Genomic DNA, 21421 nt, shown 5'->3' with positions numbered 1-21421 from the left:
TCTCCAATCTGATCGACTTTAATTGCACCATTTCCTTTGACAGCTCCTTCATTGCTTTCATCTGTACCTGCAGCAAGGAAAACAGACGAACTTTCCTCCTTTTTGCTCTCATCTCGAGGCGGAGGGGTAACAATAGCAGCACAATTCTCCAAATTTTCATCAGGAGTGTCAATAATAGGATCAATAGAAGAGAGAGCATTGCAAGGCTGAGCTTGCATGGGAGCTCTCCGGAACTTAGACTGATGAAAAATCAGCTCCTCGTCTCCTACCTGAAAAGTCAAAGTCTTCCCCGACGTCTATAATCGGGGCGAGACAAAAATGGTTTCCCTAAAATGATAGGGGTGTGTGCATCTTCGGGGATGTCTAAGACAACAAAATCAACGGGAATAAAGAACTTCCTGATCTGAACAGGTACGTCTTTTACTACACCTAATGGTCGTGATAAAATACGGTCGGCCATCTGGACAGTCATGTTGGTGCAACTCAGCTTTGTCAAACCAAATCTCTTAGCTAGAGATAACGGTAAGACACTCACGCTATCGCCTAGATCGCATAACGCGTTATCAATCAAATGGATACCGATATGACAAGGGATCGAAAAACTACCCGGGTCTGACTGCTTAGGAGGTAACTTATTTTGAAATAGGGCTGACCCCACCTCAGTCAAAGCTACGGTCTCACTATCACTAATAGTCCTCTTACGCGATAAAATTTCTTTCATAAACTTAAGATAAGAGGGTACCTTTGTCAGCAACTCAGTGAACGGCACAGTGACTTCCAAGCTTTTCAGAAGTTTGACAAATTTGCCGAATTGTTGATTGGCCTTTGTATTCTGCAGCCGCCTCGGGAAGGGAACCGTGATGGGTATCTCGAGTCCCTTGTTTCTCGCTTCCAATGTAACTTCCGGTGCAATTTTTGTATCCTTTGGACGCTTCTTACCTCTCGAACGAGGTATTTCCGGTGATTTCTCGCTTAATCGAGCACTAGCAGGCTCTCGAACAAGCTTCCCGTCATCAAAACTACTCGATCGACCAAATTCCTCATTCGATCGAGCAGTTTCCTCATCAATATCAGTCGATCGAGTGAAATTTTCACTCGATCGAGCAACTCCATTTTCTGCTTCACTTGATCGAGTAGAAAAACTACTCGATCGACCAGTCTACTCTTCCTGTTCACTCGATCGAGTGGAAAAACCACTCGATCGAGCACTTTCGTCTCCAGTTATGCTCGATCGACCATCGAGCACTTGCTTTGCCATGAGCTTATTTTCTTCGACAGAACACTGTTCACCTTCAGTTTTAGCCTTCCTCGGGTCTGATTTCAACACTTCCGGTCCCTCATAAGAAAGACCGCTTCTCAAATTTATCAGATTTACCGTCTCATGTGGATTCTTCTCATTTTGAGTCGGTAAATGACCCTGCTTTCTCGAGGATTGATTCGCGGCTAGTTGGGCAACTTGAGTTTCAAGTGCCTTAATGGACGCATCTTTCTATTGATCACTTAGCTGAAACTGCTTTGTAATGGATTGCAACATAGACTTTATCTCACTTATTTCACTCACCCCACCGGAAGATGATGCACCTTGATTAGAAGGAGTGAAAGAAGGAGGCTTCTGAAAGCCTTGTTGATTCTTGTGTGGAGGGACATACGGCTGCTGCTGGTGCGGAGGAGGAGTAGGATTGAGCACATTTTGACTGCTCCACCTCAAATTGGGGTGGACGTTCGGCTCATAATAGGTGTTTGTCTGCCTGTAATGTTGAAAGGCAGCACAAGACTCATAAGAATGTGGACAATTATCTGAAACATGTCCCTCTCCTCCACATCTCTTACAGACGAAAGGACTGTCTGAAACAGCATTCACATGGTAGATTCCTCCTTTCGAGGCTCCTCCCAACTCATACTTATCGAATCTCGCCGTGAGAGCCTCTAATGCAGCTACAGAAGGAGATTCAGCACTCCTCCTTTGATTCCCTCTGGAATTCCCATACTCAGCTTTATGGGTGGCTAAGTCATCAATGATCTTCCACCCCTTAGTCTCTCCCATATTCTCAGCAAATCGGCCACTAGCTGCAGCATCCAAGATAGCCCTCTGATCGTCATACAGCCCATTATAGAACTGATTGCATAGACTCCATTTTTCGAACCCATGGTGCGGAATGGTTCGCACCAACTTCTTGAAACGGACTCATGCCTCATGAAAGTTCTCATCAGGACCCTGTTTAAAGCTCGTGATCTGAGCTCTAATGGCATTAGTCTTCGAGGAAGTAGAAGTACTTCTTGTAAAACGCCGAGCGGCGAATTCGGTCGGTTATCCCATGAACAGCTCGGTCCAGATCCCTATACCACTCCCTTAAAGTATCGCGAAGTGAGAAAATAAACATGGTTTCTTTTATCCGATCCGGTCACGCCCGGGTGGTGGGGGTATGGAACAAGCAATAATCAATGAAAGTCTCCATATGCTTGGTTGCATCTTCATTTGCGGCTCCCCCAAATTGGTTTCTCTCAACCAAATTGATATAGGACGACCGACTCGAATTTCCTTGCCTCCCAGGTAATGTAAATCCCTTATAGAGATTCGCATTTGTCGGCTCGAGGTGACTGGCAATAGTTGCTTCTTCGGCCATTTCTAGAAAGTCCGGAGAAGTGACGGTTTCGTGATGAATTAGAAATAGGATATGAAGGTGGATCCTCCTCAAACAGAGCGTTCTCGTAGTAACTAGACCAGTACTCAGCTCTTCCTCTGTCGGCAATATCCTAGATGATCGCCTCAACTCACGCAAAGTCTTCTCAATCTCAGGATTGATCGGTAGTAGTTCACCACCCTGTGACCTGCGCATAAGAAGAAGCTACAAATAGAATATAAGAATAGTTTAAGTAACGGATGCCCCTTAAACTAAAAGAAAGACTAAAAATAAAAAAACTAATAATTTAAACAATTGCCTCAAGAAGCAACGGCGCCAAAATTTGACACGGCTATCGTGTACCCTGTCAAAGATAAAACCTAACGGTCTCAACTAAAATGTAGTAGAGGCGGTCGAGTATCGAATCCACGGGGGAGGCGGTGCAATTATCGATTGCCTAATTCTAATCTTAAGGTAACAAATGGGGGTTGTTGAATTGGTTGCTAAACTACGAGGTTTGAAGGAAGAGAAATAAAGTAAAAGAGCGATGAAAGCGAGAAATAAGTTTAAACTATCAAGAGAGAAGGGACATGTCGGGAATTCGGTTCACTACGGTAGTCTAGTGACTGTTTGTAAATGATTCGAGACGAATTATATGCGAGACGGATCTTTGAAAGGTCCTTTCGGTCCACTTTCTATCCTAAATTACCACTAACTTAACTTTCATTCTCATTAGGGTAGTCTCTTTGTTCATAGCGAGGCCTATTTAGTCCAATCTTTCGATCTAGGATTAATTTTAGCAAGATTAAAGGATGACATAGAAGCGTGCACTCAACTAAGTCGAATAAATACAATTAAATTGCTATGGTGATGTGGTCTCACAACTAATTCATCTAATTCATTTACTACATCGTCACATTTCTACCGCAGATCCCCTAATCCCAACATGAAGGGGGTTTAGCTACTCATGTCGCTAATTAAACTAACAGCAATTAAATTCCCAGCAATAAACATTATGAAATAAACAATAAATTGCATAAAAGTAAATTAGGGCAAAGATTAAATGCAACGAAACAAGAGATTAAAGAAAACAAAAGAGTAATTATTAATAAAGGAAGAGAAAGAATTACAATCGATGCGAATCCGGCGTAAAGAACACAAATTCCAAGCGAAAGCAATCCCGAAATAAAGTTACAGTAGAGAAGAATGAAGTACGCAGTAAAAGTTTTGATAGATCCTAAGTAGTAAGTAAAAACTCCTCTAATAACCTAACTAATGTAGGTTTAAATAGCAAAGTAAATGAGTTTAACGAAAATAAATAACACACGGGCTGTTTAAAGCCCATGATCAGCGAAACCACTCGATCGAGTGGATTAAAACCACTCGATCGAGCAAAACCTCAACCAAATCTACTCGATCGACCAGAAAGTTACTCGATCGAGTAGATGGTCTTTCTGCAAGTTAAGGATCGAGTATAAAGTGCTCGATCGACCATTCTGGGATGCAGAAACCACTCGATCGAGTGGTAAAACAGCTCGATCGAGTACTTTGACTTCATTTCAGCTCAAGTCCGCGCCTTAATGCCTCGTAATCCGTGCCATGACGCTCCCAAACACCGTATCTCACTCTGGAAAATCCTGTCTCCTCTAAATGCATGCAAAAAGGACGAAAAAGAGTACGATTCCACTACTTTCGCGTTCATTTCTACAAAATGGACAAAACAAACCAAAGTAGCCAATTCGGGGCAAAATACTATAAAAATAGTATAAAAATGCATAGGAATACGTGCTGAAATAGGCTAAAAAGACTATACATTAGGCACGTATGAAAAGGCAAGTGACAATCTTTCATAATATTGTGCATTGTGCATTTGTGCCCTGAAAAAATAATGAAAAATCATCATTAGAAAATAATATTCGTAGGCGTTTAATAAAAAAAAACGTACATACATACATCATACAATCATATATCATATATATCATAATAAAGCAAAAGGAAAAGGTTGTCAAAATAGCTAGGCAACTACGAAGTATATAATGGAAACGAAGCATAGCAATTGAGCATCTCTGCAACTTTCGCCTGAACTTCTTTTTATAGTGACCAACTATTCTTTCCAAACTCAAATACAACTCAAGGATAAATAGAGCTTGACAATGTATATCGTAACAACTCTTATGATAAAGGTAAGATAGGTAGACTCAAATTCTTACACAAATTTGAGCCTTAGTAGAGTTTGATTGCACTTATTTTGGTAGTAGAATTTTACTTTTATCTTTCCTTCAATACGTAAATAATATTCTATTATTATTGGTCGAAAGTCTTTCGCGAATATTGGAGTCTCTATAATCGCTCGAAAAAAGCTTCCTTTAATAATATAGATAGATAGATTGATTATAAAAGTTATATAAAATTAATTTTTTAATTGTATTTGTAATTTTAAGTACTAAAAATAATTTTTTAACTATCATTTCAAGTATAATATATAAATATTAATATTTTAATAAAAATTTTGATTTACCTTTGACCTAACTGGTCAACCCATTTGGCCGGGTCGGATTTCGACCCTAAAATAACGGGTCACTTCGAGTTCGGGTCGAACGGGTCAAACTTTTTGGGTTTTGGCCCTGGAAAACGGGTCGGGTCAAAATTTGACAGGTCTAGGCCACATGTTATCTTGAGCCGATACGTCTTATCTTCAGATTGGGACAAATAACGTTTTCACATGTAATCCTTTCAAATCCGGTTCGGGTTAGCTTGATTTTAGTTCACCAAATTTTGAGGTTCTATCGAGTCGGAATTTAGATGATTCATGACAGATTTTTCACATTGGGTCCGACGCACCCTACCACCATTGTAACCACCTCCACTACCGTGGTAAAACCCCACTACAAATGCTGCATACGCAATCAAATTCCATCTTCAATCATCAACTTTTTTAGGGCGTACGTAGTCACTTCAATTTCTCTCATGTCGCCTTCACTAGCGCTAGCTTTGAGCTTGAATTCCCAAGACTTTTGATGTCAGATATTTCACCGCCTGCGATATAGCTAGATGTTTGGTGGCTGATTATGTATTTGAGATAACTTATCCATGGTTCATTGATTATATGGTTCGTATATCACTATACCCAATCGATTTTTGTTGTAGACGGGAGTCTTGGATGCACTCAGATTAAATGTTCGGAAATTAACACATAAAAACGTACATAAACGTATAGTTCTAGTTTCCAAAAGTTGCATACGTTCATTAATTCCACTTGTACTGAGCAGAACGTCCTTTACTAGTTTACCGGTAACTTACACTAACAAATCAAATTATACTGATTCGATGACATAACATGGTTACATGGGTAGATATGGAGCATAAACACACTACACAAAATAGAACAAAAAATACCGACTGGCTGTAATTGCTAAAATGTTTGGTTGTGTGAACTACAGTAGTAAACATAGATGATCATAGCAGCGGAAACAGGTGAGTACAGCTCCAGCGATCTACACAGGATTTCAAAATCACGCTCCCTGGTTACAGCAGCATACCCCCCCCCTCCCTCCGAGCACAGAATGACGGTAACAGCATTCGGGAAACTAGTTTGCCCCAGACTGGCAAAACTTTGGGCAACCCGATTTAGGTTAGGAGGCAGAGTTCTAGTAAGACTGCTTGGTAGGGCATTCTGTTGCCCTATGTCCTGATTTTCCACAGTTGAAACACGCCCCACTAAAGTTTCTGCAAGCCATGTAGAGAAATCATGTGAAAATGGCATCAAATGACTCAAACCCAAATTTACACGACCCAAATTGACAAATTTCAAGCAAAAACCTTTACCAGCTTTATTTACAACCCGAAAAATGACCTAATCAACTGACTGGTAACCACCTACTGGAATAACCTAACCCAAATGATTTAATAAGCATACACCTGAATGACTGTTTGCTATGTCTATCTAAAAGCAAGAATAAGAAAGCTTACCCATCCCTCCTGCCTCCCATGGGAGATGATCTACTTGATCGCCCACCGCCAATTAACCAATCATCACCACTGCTGCTAGAGCTTGAGCCCGAGGACCACCTGTTGGTGCTAGGCCTTGGGCTGCGACCACCTCGTCTAAATGAATCACTACCACTGTCCTCAAAATCAAAGTCCTGACTCCTACCCCACCCTCGGGAAGTGCGTGATCCTCCTCCAGAACCTCTTCTGTCTGACATGCCTCCACGAGAACCACGTCCTCGGTTAGAAAATCGTCCATAATTGTCACTTGGAGGTGCATCATCTTGCAAGGCAGGCAACTGCAAGTAATATCACATCAAGAGCGAGGAAACAAAGTATCAACATCCACAATGATCCTTAATTCCTTATAAATGCGGTTTTTAAAAGAGCAACTCTTTATGACCACTCCTTGCGTATGAGCAGGTCCTTTATTATTAAGGAGTGGGTTTTTGTCTTCAGAATGGACTAGTAGAGAAAATTAGAGTTGTTCATGGGTCATCCCGTCCATTGAACCCGGCCCATTTCAAAATTTGCTCGATGTTTTCCATCGATAAAAGTTTGCCCATTTCAAAATTTGCTCGATGTTTTCCATCGATAAAAATTTTCAAGGATAGTGGTCTTTAAATTGATGAAGTGGATGATGCGACAATGGTAAGAGTTGGAAAGGAGCTCGTATAACGGTACAACTGTGGATGTCATTAGGTACTAAAGAAAGAAGCCTACTTCCTATCATATTAAAAAGATAACTTTGCTATAATTGACTTAAATTAAGTCTCAAGAGATAATAATAGACCTTCGAAATCTTCGACAGAGTGTTCCCTAGTGGTAATTCTTTCTTCAGAAGCTCTTTAGCAATTTCCTCGGGAAGATCAAAAACAGCACCTTGCACCTGAAATAAAGACAGACGTTAATAACATAAAACATCAAAATAAAAAACTGAAAACTGTAAATAGAAAAACAGCACCCATAACCCACCCTTTCGTCTGCAATCAACTGTATCTTTCCAACTTCGTCAGCAGCAGTAGGATATACATCAGATAGAAATCCCATGACAGATCTGGCAGACATGTATCCTCTTGAATAACCCGAATCACGACTCAATTGCAACGTAACCCATCCCTGAAATTGAAATTTCATGCCTGAATGTTGATTGTTAAACAAAAATCCAAAATACAAGGCTGAAGGTTGTGAATGCACCACAGTTTGTGCTGTACAGGAAGCTATACTAGCATATTCAATGAGGAAGTCTTTTGCTAGAATCACTAAGAAAAATATGGAGCATTAAACAAGCAGGTTACAACTCACAAACTTAGCTAAAATGTGCACAAGTCTATAAATAATATGTGATCGGCTAAACTAAGCTAGGGCACCAATTCCCCATTAATCCCATGCAAGACGGGCTCGCTTCAAATTTCGATAACAGACGATCACTAAAGATATGAAAGAGCTCACCGAGAAAAATATCACTATCAATACACATGGGATGATATAGCAGCAGGGTGTAAGGCTATTAGTTACCTGCTCATGACTGAGGAGGGATTTCGCTGACGGAGGTTGGGAGAATCCACTCAAGTGGGCTATAGCAGCGGCAAGAGCTCCTGTTCCCTGCTCTTCAAGTAATTTTTGAGCAGTTGGGGTGAAGAATTTAATTGACTCAGGGTGGACACCGCGCAAAGTAGCAACAACTTGATCAGCGGAAGACACCAAGACCTCCTCAACCGATGGGGCACCTACATACCCAAAATGGCACCCCACATCTCTTTCAAGGGAGCGTACTGTTCTCCTCTGGTTGGTAGTGAACATTAAAATGGCAGTGCCTTCCTTCCCTGCACGTCCAGTACGGCCTGAACGATGCACAAAAGTCTCTGGATCATTCGGCATTTCATAATGAACAACCTGGAGAAGAATTAAACAAAGCCACATTAACCATTTGTTGTGGTGAGAGGCAAACATGGAGTAAAATGGTCCAGCATCAGCCATCACATGATTCAACTTGAAACAAACTTAATAATATTGTTTGACCCCCATGTCAAAATGAGAAACATAAGCAGGTGAAAAGCAACGCAGACTTCAGACATGTAGCATAGAAATAAAAATCAAATGACAGCATTTGCAATGTAGTCTTGTAGAATGAAGACTAACCAGGTCAACATTTGGTATATCAAGACCACGAGATGCAACATCTGTTGCAACTAGCACGGAAAATTTTCCTTGCCGGAAACCATTCAATGTCCTTTCCCGCTGGTGTTGAGATATGTCGCCATGTAGTGCTTCTGACGGAATGCTATTTGATAATGCCAAAGAGACTTCATCAGCATCTCGTTTAGTCTGTGTGAACACAATTGTTTTCCCACCCTTTGCATACACCTACAAGGCAGACACATATAATTAAATGGCATAATTAGCTCTTCAGCATTCAGAAAATAATATAACCATGGATATTCGAGCAGAAAAATAACAAGATTTCAAGACTCTTGTCCGGACAACCTAGGAAAAAAAATTCGCATCATCAATTTGTAGTTCCTATGAGCACTTTCATACGTGTCTTTAATATTTCCATTTTTTCAAGTCTTTTAACAGGTGAAGCTATCCGCATTTTATGATTTTCTTAGCATTATTATGTTGAACAAATACAAAAGAGTGAAGTTAGAAAGGCGTGAAGGAAGATGGGGTCAAAGAAAGCAGAGGGACCGGATGGTATACCCATAGAAGTTTGGAGGTGCTTCGGGGAGAAAGGGATCGAATGGGTAATCATGCTCTTCAACAAGATTTGGAGGAGCAACAAGATGTCATCAGCTTGGAGGAGAAGCACTCGTCCCTTTGTACAAGAACAAAGGTGATGTTCAAGAGTGTTCCAATTATCGGGGAATTAAACTTATGAGTCATACGATGAAGTTATGGGAGCGGGTAATCGAGCAAAGGCTTAGGAGATGTGTAGACATCTCGGATAACCAATTTGGATTTATGCTCGGGAGATTGACTATGGATGCGATTTTTATCAGGAGACAGTTGATGGAACACCATCGGGACAAGAAGGACTTGCATATGGTTTTTATTGACTTGGAAAAGGCATATGATAGGATACCAAGAGAAGTACTTTGGTGGGCTTTGGCGAGAAAGGGTGTGTCGCGAAAATATATTGACCTCATAAAGGACATGTATGAGGGGGCTAGTGCAAGTGTTCGCACTAATGTTGGGAGAACGGAAGAATTTTCCATTACCATCGGGGTGCATCAAGGTTCTGCACTTAGTCCTTTTCTCTTTGCTATAGTTATGGATGAGTTGACAAGGGATATTCAGGACGACATCCCTTGGTGTATGATGTTTGCCGATGATATTGTGTTGATTGATGAGACAAAAGAGGGGGTGGAGAGAAAGTTGGAGGCAGACTTTAGAGACTCGTGGGTTTAGGAGACTCGTGGGTTTAGGCTGAGCAGGAGTAAAACTGAGTATTTGAGTTCACTAAGGTGGCAGGTGGCGGGGTTGAGATCGACAAAGGCGGGAAGTATTATTTTCGATGGGAATGTTGTTGAGGGGTCTGATTTCTTCAGATATCTAGGATCTATTATTCAAAAAGATGGGGAGTTAGACGGAGATGTGGCTCACAGAACTAAAGCGGGATGGTTGAAATGGAAGAGTGCTTCAGGTTTCTATGCGATAAAGATATGCCCCAAAAATTAAAAGGAAAATTTTATCGCACGGCAATTAGGCCTGCCTTACTTTACGGTTCCGAGTGTTTGGCCGTGAAACATTGTCACATTCAAAAGATGAGTGTGGCGGAGATGCGCATGTTGAGGTGGATGTGCGGACATACAAGGAAAGATCGGTTCAGGAATGAGGTGATTAGGGAAAAGGTAAAAGTGGCGCCAATAGAGGGCAAGATGATGGAAAACCGACTAAGATGGTTTGGCCATATGAGAAGGAGACCTATGGACGCACCAGTAGAGGAAGACGGAGACAGACATGGTTGAGAGTGATAGAGCACGATATGAGATTTATGGGGCTTGAGGAGAGTATGTTGACGGAGAGGGCACAATGGAGGGAAATGATACATGTGGATTTTTAGTATTTGATGTTTTTTTGACATATTTAGTGTTTTTTTTATTTAATTTAAAGAAATTAAATTATTTATTCTTCTCTCATTTATTACACTTTTTTATCAACCACTTTCTTATAGATTTTACTTGGTTCATTCCGGATCCTTAATTCTATTTCGGTTTTTAAAAATCGTTTTAATCTTTTCTCTCGATTTAAATTTTAAGTTTTTATAAAAGAAATCCGGAATTCGATTTTAAAACCCCTAAGTTTATCTTGACTTTCCATTACATTTTCGTTCTTCCTTTTTGTTTTTCATTTTCCCTTTTTTTATTCGCATTTTGAGGCTTGCGTTCACCCATGGACGGTTCGAAAGGATGATTCATGTCAGCCAACCCCAAATCATTTTGGGATTAAGGCTCTGATGTTGTTGTTGTATTATGTTGACTATTTTGTAGCATTCTCCTTTTTTTTTTCTATTTTACTTTTTGCTACACATGTCATGAAATGATGAAAAGGCTCAATCGATGATTCACATTAGACGATGCCAAATCATTTTGGGATTAAAGCTGAATCCATTTTTGAAATAATGCCGAAAAATAAAATATTTGTCGTTTTGGGTCGGTTTTGAAAATATTTGTCAAAATGGTGTCCACGTAGGATCAGGATTTCTAGACCTGAAACACGCCACTACCAATGGCGTGTTTTGTGAAAGAAACACGCCATTAGCAGTGGCGTGTCTTTACAACAATTTTTTTCTTCAACTGACATAACTTTAAAAAAAAATAAAAAAAATAAAAAAATTATACTAAGACACGCCATAGCGAGTGGCGTGTTTCCACTCCGAAACCCGCCATTCCCAATGGCGTGTTTATTTTAGTCCATTTTTTAATGAAGTTTCTTTTCCTATTCATTATAAACACGCCATTGGTAGTGGCGTGTTTTAGGTTCAGGAGCCTACGTGGACACCATTTTGACAAATATTTTCAAAACCGACCCAAAACGACAAATATTTTATTTTTGAGCATTATTTCAAAAATGGACTCATTAAAGCTTTGTTGTTATTTTGTGTGCAAACCTCAAATCTGACTATATATATAGTCGAATATAGAAATAGTTGTGTCAAATCATATATTAAGACACATGGTTAAACTCACGACTGTCACGAGTGACAAAAGATTTATAAAATGGGAGCAATGAAGCCTAATTAGACAGAATAGCAAGTTTCATCCTTCACACTTACCGTAATAACGTCACTAAGCATTGTACGTTTTGACGCAGCAGTACTTGATATTGCATACAGTTTAATCCCTTCAGCCAACTTCTCTTCCTGGTCACCAACCTGTAAGGATGTTTACACAACAAACAAATTACAATTGATGAATGAGACAGAAATATCACTAACCAAACAAACACACCTAAACTAGTTTTAAACCCGTGCAAAAAATGCACGGGTTGTAACAGCAGGCGTTATCATTGAATACAGACCATATAAATAAGTGCGATTAAATATTCAATATCATGACATTATAAATAGTCGTGGTGGAGTAGCTAGTTGAGGATCAATATGAACAGATGCAGGTGATGATACTCGCTTTGTTTGTTGCCTCGTTGAGCTAATATATAAGATATGAATATTAGGTAATATACACCCATATTTTATTTTAGTCACTTTCAATTTTTTTTTTTTTCAAAAACGTCTACTTACAATAAAATTTAATATGGTAAAGGTGAATACTGATAACAAAACTAATTTAACATGTTAAATACAAATAATGATAATAGAAATAATTAAGATAAAAATAATTATGTTTTTAATAGAGTTATTAATAACAACAATTAAAAGAAACAACCCGTTTAATAAATAATTCGGACGGGAAAAGTAATAAATTAGAAAATGATAAGCCCAACTACAAATTTTAAAATTACAGCCCATAAACCCAACCCACCCTAATAAACGTCTTCAGCGACCCTACTAACCTTAACGCTCATATTCATTTGCCTCACTCGGTCACTACTCACTATTCTAATTTGTGCCTTTTCCATCTCCATATAATCAACCCATAACAATCATAAACATGTTCCTGCTCTTTATTTTATTTTGTAGATGAACAAATCAAAAATTGATTTAGCTAGATTTTTTCAAGGTTGATGTTCTAATTTTTGTATTTTACATATAAAATTCGTTTTGTACATGAGTCTAATTACTTTTATTGATTGTACTACAAAAGTATTTATTGAGTAATTGTTTTTGAAAGATCGTAATTTTAGATTATTTGAGATCATCTTTACGATATTTTATAAAATTCAAAGTAATTTTTTTTATGTTTTATATACAAAATTGACATTTTTTCTGAAATTGTATCAAATAGTTCCACATATTTACATCTAATTTAAGTACTTTCAATACAAATGTCATATCAGTAAATATTTTTTGTTAAAATATTTAGATCTAATATACTCCGTATATGTGATGTTGGAGTATAATAGTCATGCTGATTTTTTTGTTTGATTTACACAATGGATTTGACTACTAATTCCGGATGATTAATCAATACGCATTATTCACATTTTATTTGTCTGGCTTAGTAGTAGGATGATGATTATTTGAAAATTTTATTAATTGTAATTTATTAATGTGTAATTGTATAATGTATGGTTTTGTGTAAATGTGTAATCTTAGGGCAATATCAATGGCAACAAATAAAAAGTTTCATATCATATAAGGAGCTCATTAACCATTGAGCTACAAACTAAGGAGCTCCTTATATGAAACCGGTTTCTAAAGTAAGAAACCAGTTTCATGTTAGGAAAAAGAGAGGAGGAGGAGGGACCACATAAAAAGTATGAAACTTTTACCATTGAGGTGAAATAAGAAGTTTTATAATTAATGAGGTATGTTGATGTGTAAAATGAATTTTTTTAAATAAGATTAAGAGAGTACTAGGAGTGTAATTAATTCTATAGAGATCATGGGGTCTCCATATAAGGGGCAAAAAAACCAGCCAATAGAAATCCTTTAAAAGACTCATTTTATACTATGTAGATTTGCAATAATTCGTCATAACTAAAAAATTTGTATTCAAATTTTCAATAAAGATAATTTCAACAATCTAATAACTTAAATATACAAAGACCGAAAAAGTAATTATAAACGTTACTCAGGTATATCATCACCTTATCAAATACGGAGTACTCTTTTTTCTCCTCACAATTTAGTTAATTTGCTATAACTTGTCTAACTGTTTTGGTGATGACTTCCATAATTGTATTTTAATTAAATTTTCGTTACGTAGATTAAGATGAAAACTCTTAACTTAAATTTGCAATTTGCAACCATCATAAATTCTTAATTAAATATCTTTTCCTCACGATGTTAATACTCTAAAACCCTTAAAAGTTAATTCGGATATTTTCCATGGTACCCTTGTGGTTTGTCACTTTGTCCATGGTACCCCTACTTTTAAGAAAGACTATTACGATTAAAATAGATCTCATAGCTTAGAAAAACGGGTATTTCTTAAATATTTTTATTATTTGGAACTCTGGATTTTTTTATGCATGCATGTAAATAATTTTTGTATGCATGATTGTTTGGTGTTAATAAAAATCAAAGTTTTGTTAAAAAGGGCCAATCTTTATTCATCAATCCTGCACTTTCATATCTAGTATCTAGTGAAATGAATGATTTGATATTGATTAATTTTCACCATACTAAAACAATATTGGTACCCATTTTTTTTTATTGTTTTTTGATTTCTTATAAATTATATCACTAATTTTCTTATTTACTTAAATTCTGTAAATTATTTGATCTTAATTTTTGTTTTTGTTTTTTTTTCAATAGTTTTTATTTAGTTTATTAACTTATATATAAATCGTATTATTAGAAAGTTGGAATTGTATTTTGTTTTGTATTCAACTATATAGTATAATTATTTGAAAACTTTTCACTTTTATAGAAATAGAGAAATAAAATACTTGTACTCCGTAGATATCCTAGGAAATTGTGGAGAAGTGAAATGGAAATTAAATCATCCTATAATTAAGGAGAACCACATTTGAAAAAGTGAAGTTTTGGTTTTTTTTTCCCGAAATTAAGGGACCAATCAAAATGTTTTAAATAACCTAGCTTTTATACTAGATAGATAAAGCTTACTACAAGAAAAAAAATACATCACATATTCTTTATTTTACCTTTTTTCATTTATTTCCCCATGATGGGGATGTAGCAAATGGCCCCCATAACTTAACCACTATGTGTAAATCAACTCCTTAACTTTCACTTGTAACAAATAAGCGCCACAAGTTTATAATAATGTGCAATTACACACAAATCAAATTTTCTACCCATCTTTTTTACTAAAAAAAAATTATCATGTTCTACTCTAAAAACCATTTTACATGTCTATAAAGAATTATATTCAGTATATTTCTACAAATTCAGCAAAAATGTGATACAAATTTAATTTAAATAAAATTTGGTACTGTAATATCTCATTGTACTAAAAAGTCTCAAGCGGTAAATACTTGATCATCAAAATAAATAAATAAAATATTGGGACATGCTTTTTAATAATTAGGAATTTTTGGATTTATATTTGATCAATAATTTTTATTTTCAATACTAGTAGACTATTGGGTTTTTCTACATGGTAACCCTGTGTTTTTTCCGATTCTACATGGTAACCTTCCCTTTTCAAAACACACACGTGGTAACCCTGAACTCTCTTAAAATGTATTAACATGACCTTGAACTTGTATTCCGTCAGTTTTTCCGTTAAGTAGCTAGCAGAAAGTGACGTGGCTAATTTAATTTTGAGTTTTTTTTACATGGTAACCTTGTGTTTTAAAATATTCTACATGATAACCCTATTTTTGTACAAAATACACAAGCTTAAAAAAAATACTCATTCAATTAATCATTTTTCTCTCATTTTCACTCGATTATACTAAATAATGACTAATCTTTTACATCTCCTTCCTTTCACTCCTATGGGGGGTTTTACTTTGTAATTTAAAGATCTAGTTAAGGCTTTTACAATACCGAAAAAAGATATTTCAATACTCGTTTATATGAAGGATATTAGAGGAATGTGTTTGATTGAATTATTTTTCTTCGGGCGGCTCACTTTCTATCTCTCTTTTTTGTCTGTAAGGTGAATAACTTAGTCTCCCTCCTTGTGCTCGTCCATTTGTTGGCCGGAAGCGAGTCTTTGACCAAATGAATAAGCCTCCGACAAAAAGAGGCAAATGATTAATTGTTCGGGAATTGGAAATTGGAAACAATCTGAATAATGAAATTAATAAAATCAAGGATGTGGAGGTGGAGGTGGAAACAATTCGTTAACATGCCCCCAACTCCCGAAGCATGAGCGTATAAAAAACAGATAAGAGTAATCGAGTGAAAATGAGAGAAAAACAATTAATCGAATGAGTATTTTTGTAAGCATGCGCGTTTTGTACAAAAATAGGGTTTTCGTGTATGATTTTTTAAAAAAACAAGGTTACCATTTAGAAAAAACTCAATATTAAATTAGCCACCTCACTTTCCATCAGGTACTTAACGGAAAAATTGACGGAATACAAGTTTAGGGTCATGGCAATACGTATTATTTAAGTAAATTTCATTTTTAAAAATAAGATATGTGGTTAATTACACATTAAGGCCTTGTTTCGATAGGAAGAAAGGAGGGAAAGGAGGGAAGGTGGAAGGAGGGAAGCGAAGGGAAATGGAGGGAAGGGAGAATGGTGGAGGTGATTTTCCCTCCAAATCTTACCTATGTTGCCTATGTTGGTGAGGAAATAATTTGTCTTGTAGGAGGGAAATGGAGGGATCCATTTTCCCTCACCTCCAAATCCCTCTACCTTCATTTTGCTAACCAAACAATGGATTTCTCATCTTTCCAATTCCCTCCCCTCCCTTTTCCTCCAAATCCCTCAATCCAAACACACCCCAAGAGAAACTTATGGGGTTAATTTGCTACATGAAGGGCCTAATTGCACATGGTATCAAACTTATGGGGTAATTTCCCTATATTTCCCCATTACATAGCTATCATTAACAATTTAAAATGATGTTTCATGTTAGTCAAACCTTAAACCTTAAATCTTTTTGGGATCAAAGCTTTGCTGTTGTTATTGTTGTGCATGAACCATTATATTAGAGAATATATCCATAGGATATTATTATGATATCCATAATAATATCTTTCCTAATATCTCAATATATCTATATTCTCTAATACATTAAGACAGGCTCGGAAAAAAATAATATCGTAGGTGGTGAGCCGGTGACTAGTTAATGTTTAATCTTAGAAATGTGTATGACGAAAAGAAAAATATACATGAAGCCGTCAAGTCTCCTACAACTTGACTATATCAGAATTCAGATGGAGGACATTATCTTGCAACACGAAGCCTCTTGATGACTAGACATATTAATACTTTCTAAAACTTTATTCACATCAGACCAAATACGGAGGTAAATAATGCACATTGCTGTCATAAAAAGGTAAGAAATAACTTACCAAATCAATCGTTAAGGGGCTGTCCAAATATTTTCTTGACAACTTCTTGATCCAAGTAGGCATAGTTGCTGAGAAAAGCATACTTTGCCTCTCTTTTGGAAGTTTCTCCAATATCACTTCCACATCTTCCTCAAACCCAACAGCAAGCATTTGGTCAGCTTCGTCAAGAACCAAGAATTCAACTTCCCCAAGCTTTAGGCTGTTACCATTGACCAAGTCAATAATTCTACCAGGAGTTCCCACCACCACATCAACTCCACGAGAAAGTGCACTTTGTTGTGATGTATAAGAAACGCCACCATAAACACAGACCGTGTTCAGATATGGAGCAGTCTCTTTCATTTCCTTCTCAACTTGTTTCGCCAGCTCTCTTGTTGGAGCAAGGACCAATACTTTGGGAAGCCGTCCTAACCGCCTTCAAACAAACAAAACGAAAAATAGATGGTTGCTTTAATACCATGCTCGCAAACTAGTAATATTATTACATCATCATTCAAACGATTCATAGCTACCTTAGATTACTCCTTTCATCATGGCCTTCAGTAACGCGTTTCAAAATAGGAATTCCAAAAGCTAAAGTCTTTCCGGTCCCAGTTTTTGCTCGAGCAATAATATCTCTACCTTCTAGTGCAGGAACTAGCACAGCACGCTGTATAAGACCAGAAATTGTAAGCCAAAATACAATGCATCAAAGAGTAAGAAAACATACCAACCAATCAAATTGGACTAACAGCCACAAGAACATGCACATTCTATAATTCAAATTCGTCTTTCAATACAACAAGTAAATCTGGTAAATGAAAAATAATCACATATTCAAAAAGTAGAGGACAGCTAACAACAGGCTGAAGCTGGAAAGACATTAAAGCATGGAACAAATCTGGGCCATGAGTCCACGACACGCTTAGCATAACCCTGTGGCTATGTATAGCATTTGTTTCTTGCAGATTGACATGTAGTTGCGTATCTACTCGAAACCAGAATGATGCATAGACAATTTACATCATACGTTGCCCCTATTCCTTAAAAATGGTACTGCCTAAGTGAGGTAAGGGGGCAATGTACAGTCTTACTCATTCCCAAAGAGCTCACCAATCAATAACCTAATAACAACTCTACAATCTGCGAAATTTAGGATTATCCATATCGATTCAACACATAAAATTTGACTCATTATAAACAACATTTACTAAAGCTCCGCAACACCTTATCCCATCATCCTTCAACATACTCAATATGTCTTGGACGCTAATTAACTAAGTACTCCCTCCCTCCCATTCATTTGTTTACTTTTTTTATTCTTTGTGAGGGTAGGGGTATTGAATCAAAGGTAAACAAATGAGTTGGACCGAGGGAGTATAACATAATCTCTAAAAACCCACAAGCAACAACATTATCCACATCGAAATATCCCATTTAAGCTTAAGACAGCCTATTGGTTATTGCTATGCTAAGTGGTTCACTTAATGATAGCTACAATGACTAAAGTTGTAAGCTTAAAGACGGTTTTAAACAAGAGTAACTCTATCCGACTAATTAACACAACCTTCAGAAACCTACAAAACAATAACCTTATCCAAAACATAATCTCAAAAACACATAAAAACTAAAACTCGTAACAAAAAAAAAGGTAATTAACAATTAAAATGCATACCTGAATCGGAAAAAGCTGAGAAATTCCACGTTTAATAAGAGAATCAACAAGTTTTTGAGGAAGACCCAACTTGGCAACCTCAAGTTCATCAATACTCACTCCTTTACCTTCCGCAACACCTTCAAATTCACCTTCACTCTCATCAAACTCCTCACTAAACTCATCCACATCCTCATCTTCGCTTCCGCTTCCGCCTCGACGAACGTTAAACGAATCCTGAGAGAACTCCCCAGTAATACCCTTAAAAGCACCCTCACTCAACACAGAGTTAGGAGTGGCAATAGCAAAACAAACCCACCTCAAAGTTTGAATCTTTTGTGAATTTAAAACTGATTTTTCGGAAAATGGGAGGGAATTAGAGGTGGGAATTGGGAATTTTCTGGGGATTTGTAAAGAAGCGGTTTGATAATTTAGTATGGAAGATACACCAACAATTGAAGAGGAAGCCATTGATGTTTAATTAGGGTTTAACTACTGTTTAAGGGTGTGAAACTGAAAAGTTTTTGTTCTACAACTCCCTTTGGAGAAAATGGAGGGAGGAGAAGGAAGGGAGAAGAGATAGGGTGGGAAAAAGGAAGGGTTTTGAGTGATAAGGTGGGAGTCGAGTTTTATAGAGGTGAATTGTATGGAGATGTGTTACTAATCCTACACTTATAAAAGTTTGAACTTCCCCCATTATACGGAGTTTAAATTAGGTAGTATTTCGCGCTTCGCGCGACCTGTTTTAATACTTTATGATTGTAATTGAAGAAAAATTATATAATTCATATATGACTTTCAATATTTTCTCTGATAAATATTTTTTTCTCAAATTTAATATTTTTAGGTTTAACTTCAATGTTTTAAAATAAAATACGTAAGAGTTTTAATTAAAACTGATAACTGATAATTAATTATGCATGATCAACATTTTATAAATAAATTTGTGACTTGTGAAATATCTTACTAATCAAAATAAAATTTATTCGAATAATACAACAATCAACAATAAATTCTCAAATTATATCATTTCACGATACTTTATGTCTCAAATCAATCAATCAATACATATATATAAGGTAGAAACTTTTCGAGCGATATTAGAGAGTCCAACTTTTTAAGCAATCCTAACAATAGTAGATTTCGAAACAAATTTACTAAAATTATCCCAATACATGTAGATTTCTTAATATTTAAAACAAAATTTAATAAAATTATCCTAATATAAGTAGATCAAATATATTTTAGTAAAATTATCCTAATATAAGTAGTTACAATTATCAAACAGATAACAGACAATTATAATAGGCCAAGTTATCATTTTTATTTTTCTCACACTTATGGTCTCATACATTTATAGTTTGTAATCCCGCATCAAAATTCAAGAAGCTGATGGATAAATAATGAATTTATTTGATAAAAGTGTTATGGTAAGGTATAAACTACAGTTACTTCATCAAAATATAATCACAAAATAATTATTGGAGTGTGTATATAAATCATACATGCCTCGATACACATGCATTCAAGTGATCAATACATATAAAATAATTCACTGATCTATATACGTTACTCCCTCCCTCGCGGTCAATAGTTTATAATTACTTTATATACGATTATTAAGGTAATGAGAGAGGAATGAGTTTATAATTATTAAAAAAAACAAAAGAAACACGAAATGAGGAGGAAATAAAATGGTCCCCACCAACATGAGTTTGTTTATTTACTAGAAAAGAAAAGTGTAAACTATTTGACTTATTCACTTTAAATAGAAAAGTGTAAACTATTGATCGGGTTAGAGGGAGTACTATTTTGTTTCATTAATTTATACTAAATAAGAATGTGTAGATCATTAGATCGTAGAGGAACAAAACCAAGAATAACCGAAGTAAAATTTTGTGGTTTGAACAACTTAAAGCTTGCAGCAACTCATAGTATTAGTCATATATGATGAACTGATGATCAATTGTAATCTATTTTTTTTTTTTTTTTGGAGAAAATGTAAGTAGTTTTCATTAATCAGAAAAAGTATCCCATTACATCTATATGAATGACCCAAACTAGTTGAAGAAACTATAAGGCTGGGTACCTCATAGCTTCTTCACCCAATCAAGTACAGACCTACTAGTACATTTTAGATCAAGCATCTGCAAACGAGCTCTAACATCTTGCTTCACCTTCAGAACAAGACACACAGGTTTCATTACAATTTTGTCTATCCTACAAGCATTACGATGTTGCCACAAATGATACATGAGACTTGCTAGGATGACCCCAATTATCTTCTTCTTAGTAGCAGAATGTATTCTCCATTTAATCCACCATTGAAAACAGTCATGTGCAGGCACCAGTACATTGCACCAAAGCTGCACCAGCATATGACATTGTTTACTGAATGCACAACCAAAAAAGAGCTCGTTTCCCAAAAGCCATTGTGAGTGATAGGGGGACTCATTTTGGCTTTTGGGAAGCCGAATCTTGAAAATATATTGCTTATCAAATTTTGGCGCCGTTGCCGGGGAAGGGCAACATAGCTAGAACTTGAGTTTGTGAATTTATGTTTAGTTGTTTTATTACTCCTCTTGTTGTTAGAAGTAATAGGAAGTTCTAACTTG

At 36.5% G+C, this 21421-nt stretch overlaps 1 protein-coding gene and 1 non-coding gene across 2 annotated transcripts; one reads left to right on the top strand and one right to left on the bottom strand.

The window, feature by feature from the left end:
- The first annotated feature begins 2141 nt into the window (after window positions 1–2141).
- Window positions 2142–2248, top strand: LOC141636577 (small nucleolar RNA R71). The gene has a single exon (XR_012541183.1). It is a non-coding gene; the product is annotated as a small nucleolar RNA R71 (small nucleolar RNA).
- Window positions 2249–6165: 3917 nt separating this feature from the next.
- LOC141633104 (DEAD-box ATP-dependent RNA helicase 3, chloroplastic-like) lies at window positions 6166–19454 on the bottom strand. Its single transcript, XM_074445588.1, has 10 exons — window positions 18828–19454; window positions 17686–17822; window positions 17174–17588; window positions 11887–11985; window positions 8751–8975; window positions 8127–8504; window positions 7584–7727; window positions 7402–7497; window positions 6591–6907; window positions 6166–6347 (listed from the first exon to the last, which is right to left on the bottom strand). Exons 1-10 carry the CDS (start codon window positions 19275–19277, stop codon window positions 6269–6271), a joined length of 2340 nt encoding a protein of 779 aa, XP_074301689.1. The 5' UTR covers window positions 19278–19454; the 3' UTR covers window positions 6166–6268.
- Between the last annotated feature and the right edge of the window lie 1967 nt (window positions 19455–21421).

The sequence above is a fragment of the Silene latifolia genome, chromosome Y (assembly GCF_048544455.1).
Source record: "Silene latifolia isolate original U9 population chromosome Y, ASM4854445v1, whole genome shotgun sequence".
NCBI classification, from domain to species: domain Eukaryota; kingdom Viridiplantae; phylum Streptophyta; class Magnoliopsida; order Caryophyllales; family Caryophyllaceae; genus Silene; species Silene latifolia.
The sequence above is the reverse complement of the archived record's forward strand: the minus strand, read 5'-3'. Positions and strand labels throughout refer to the sequence as shown.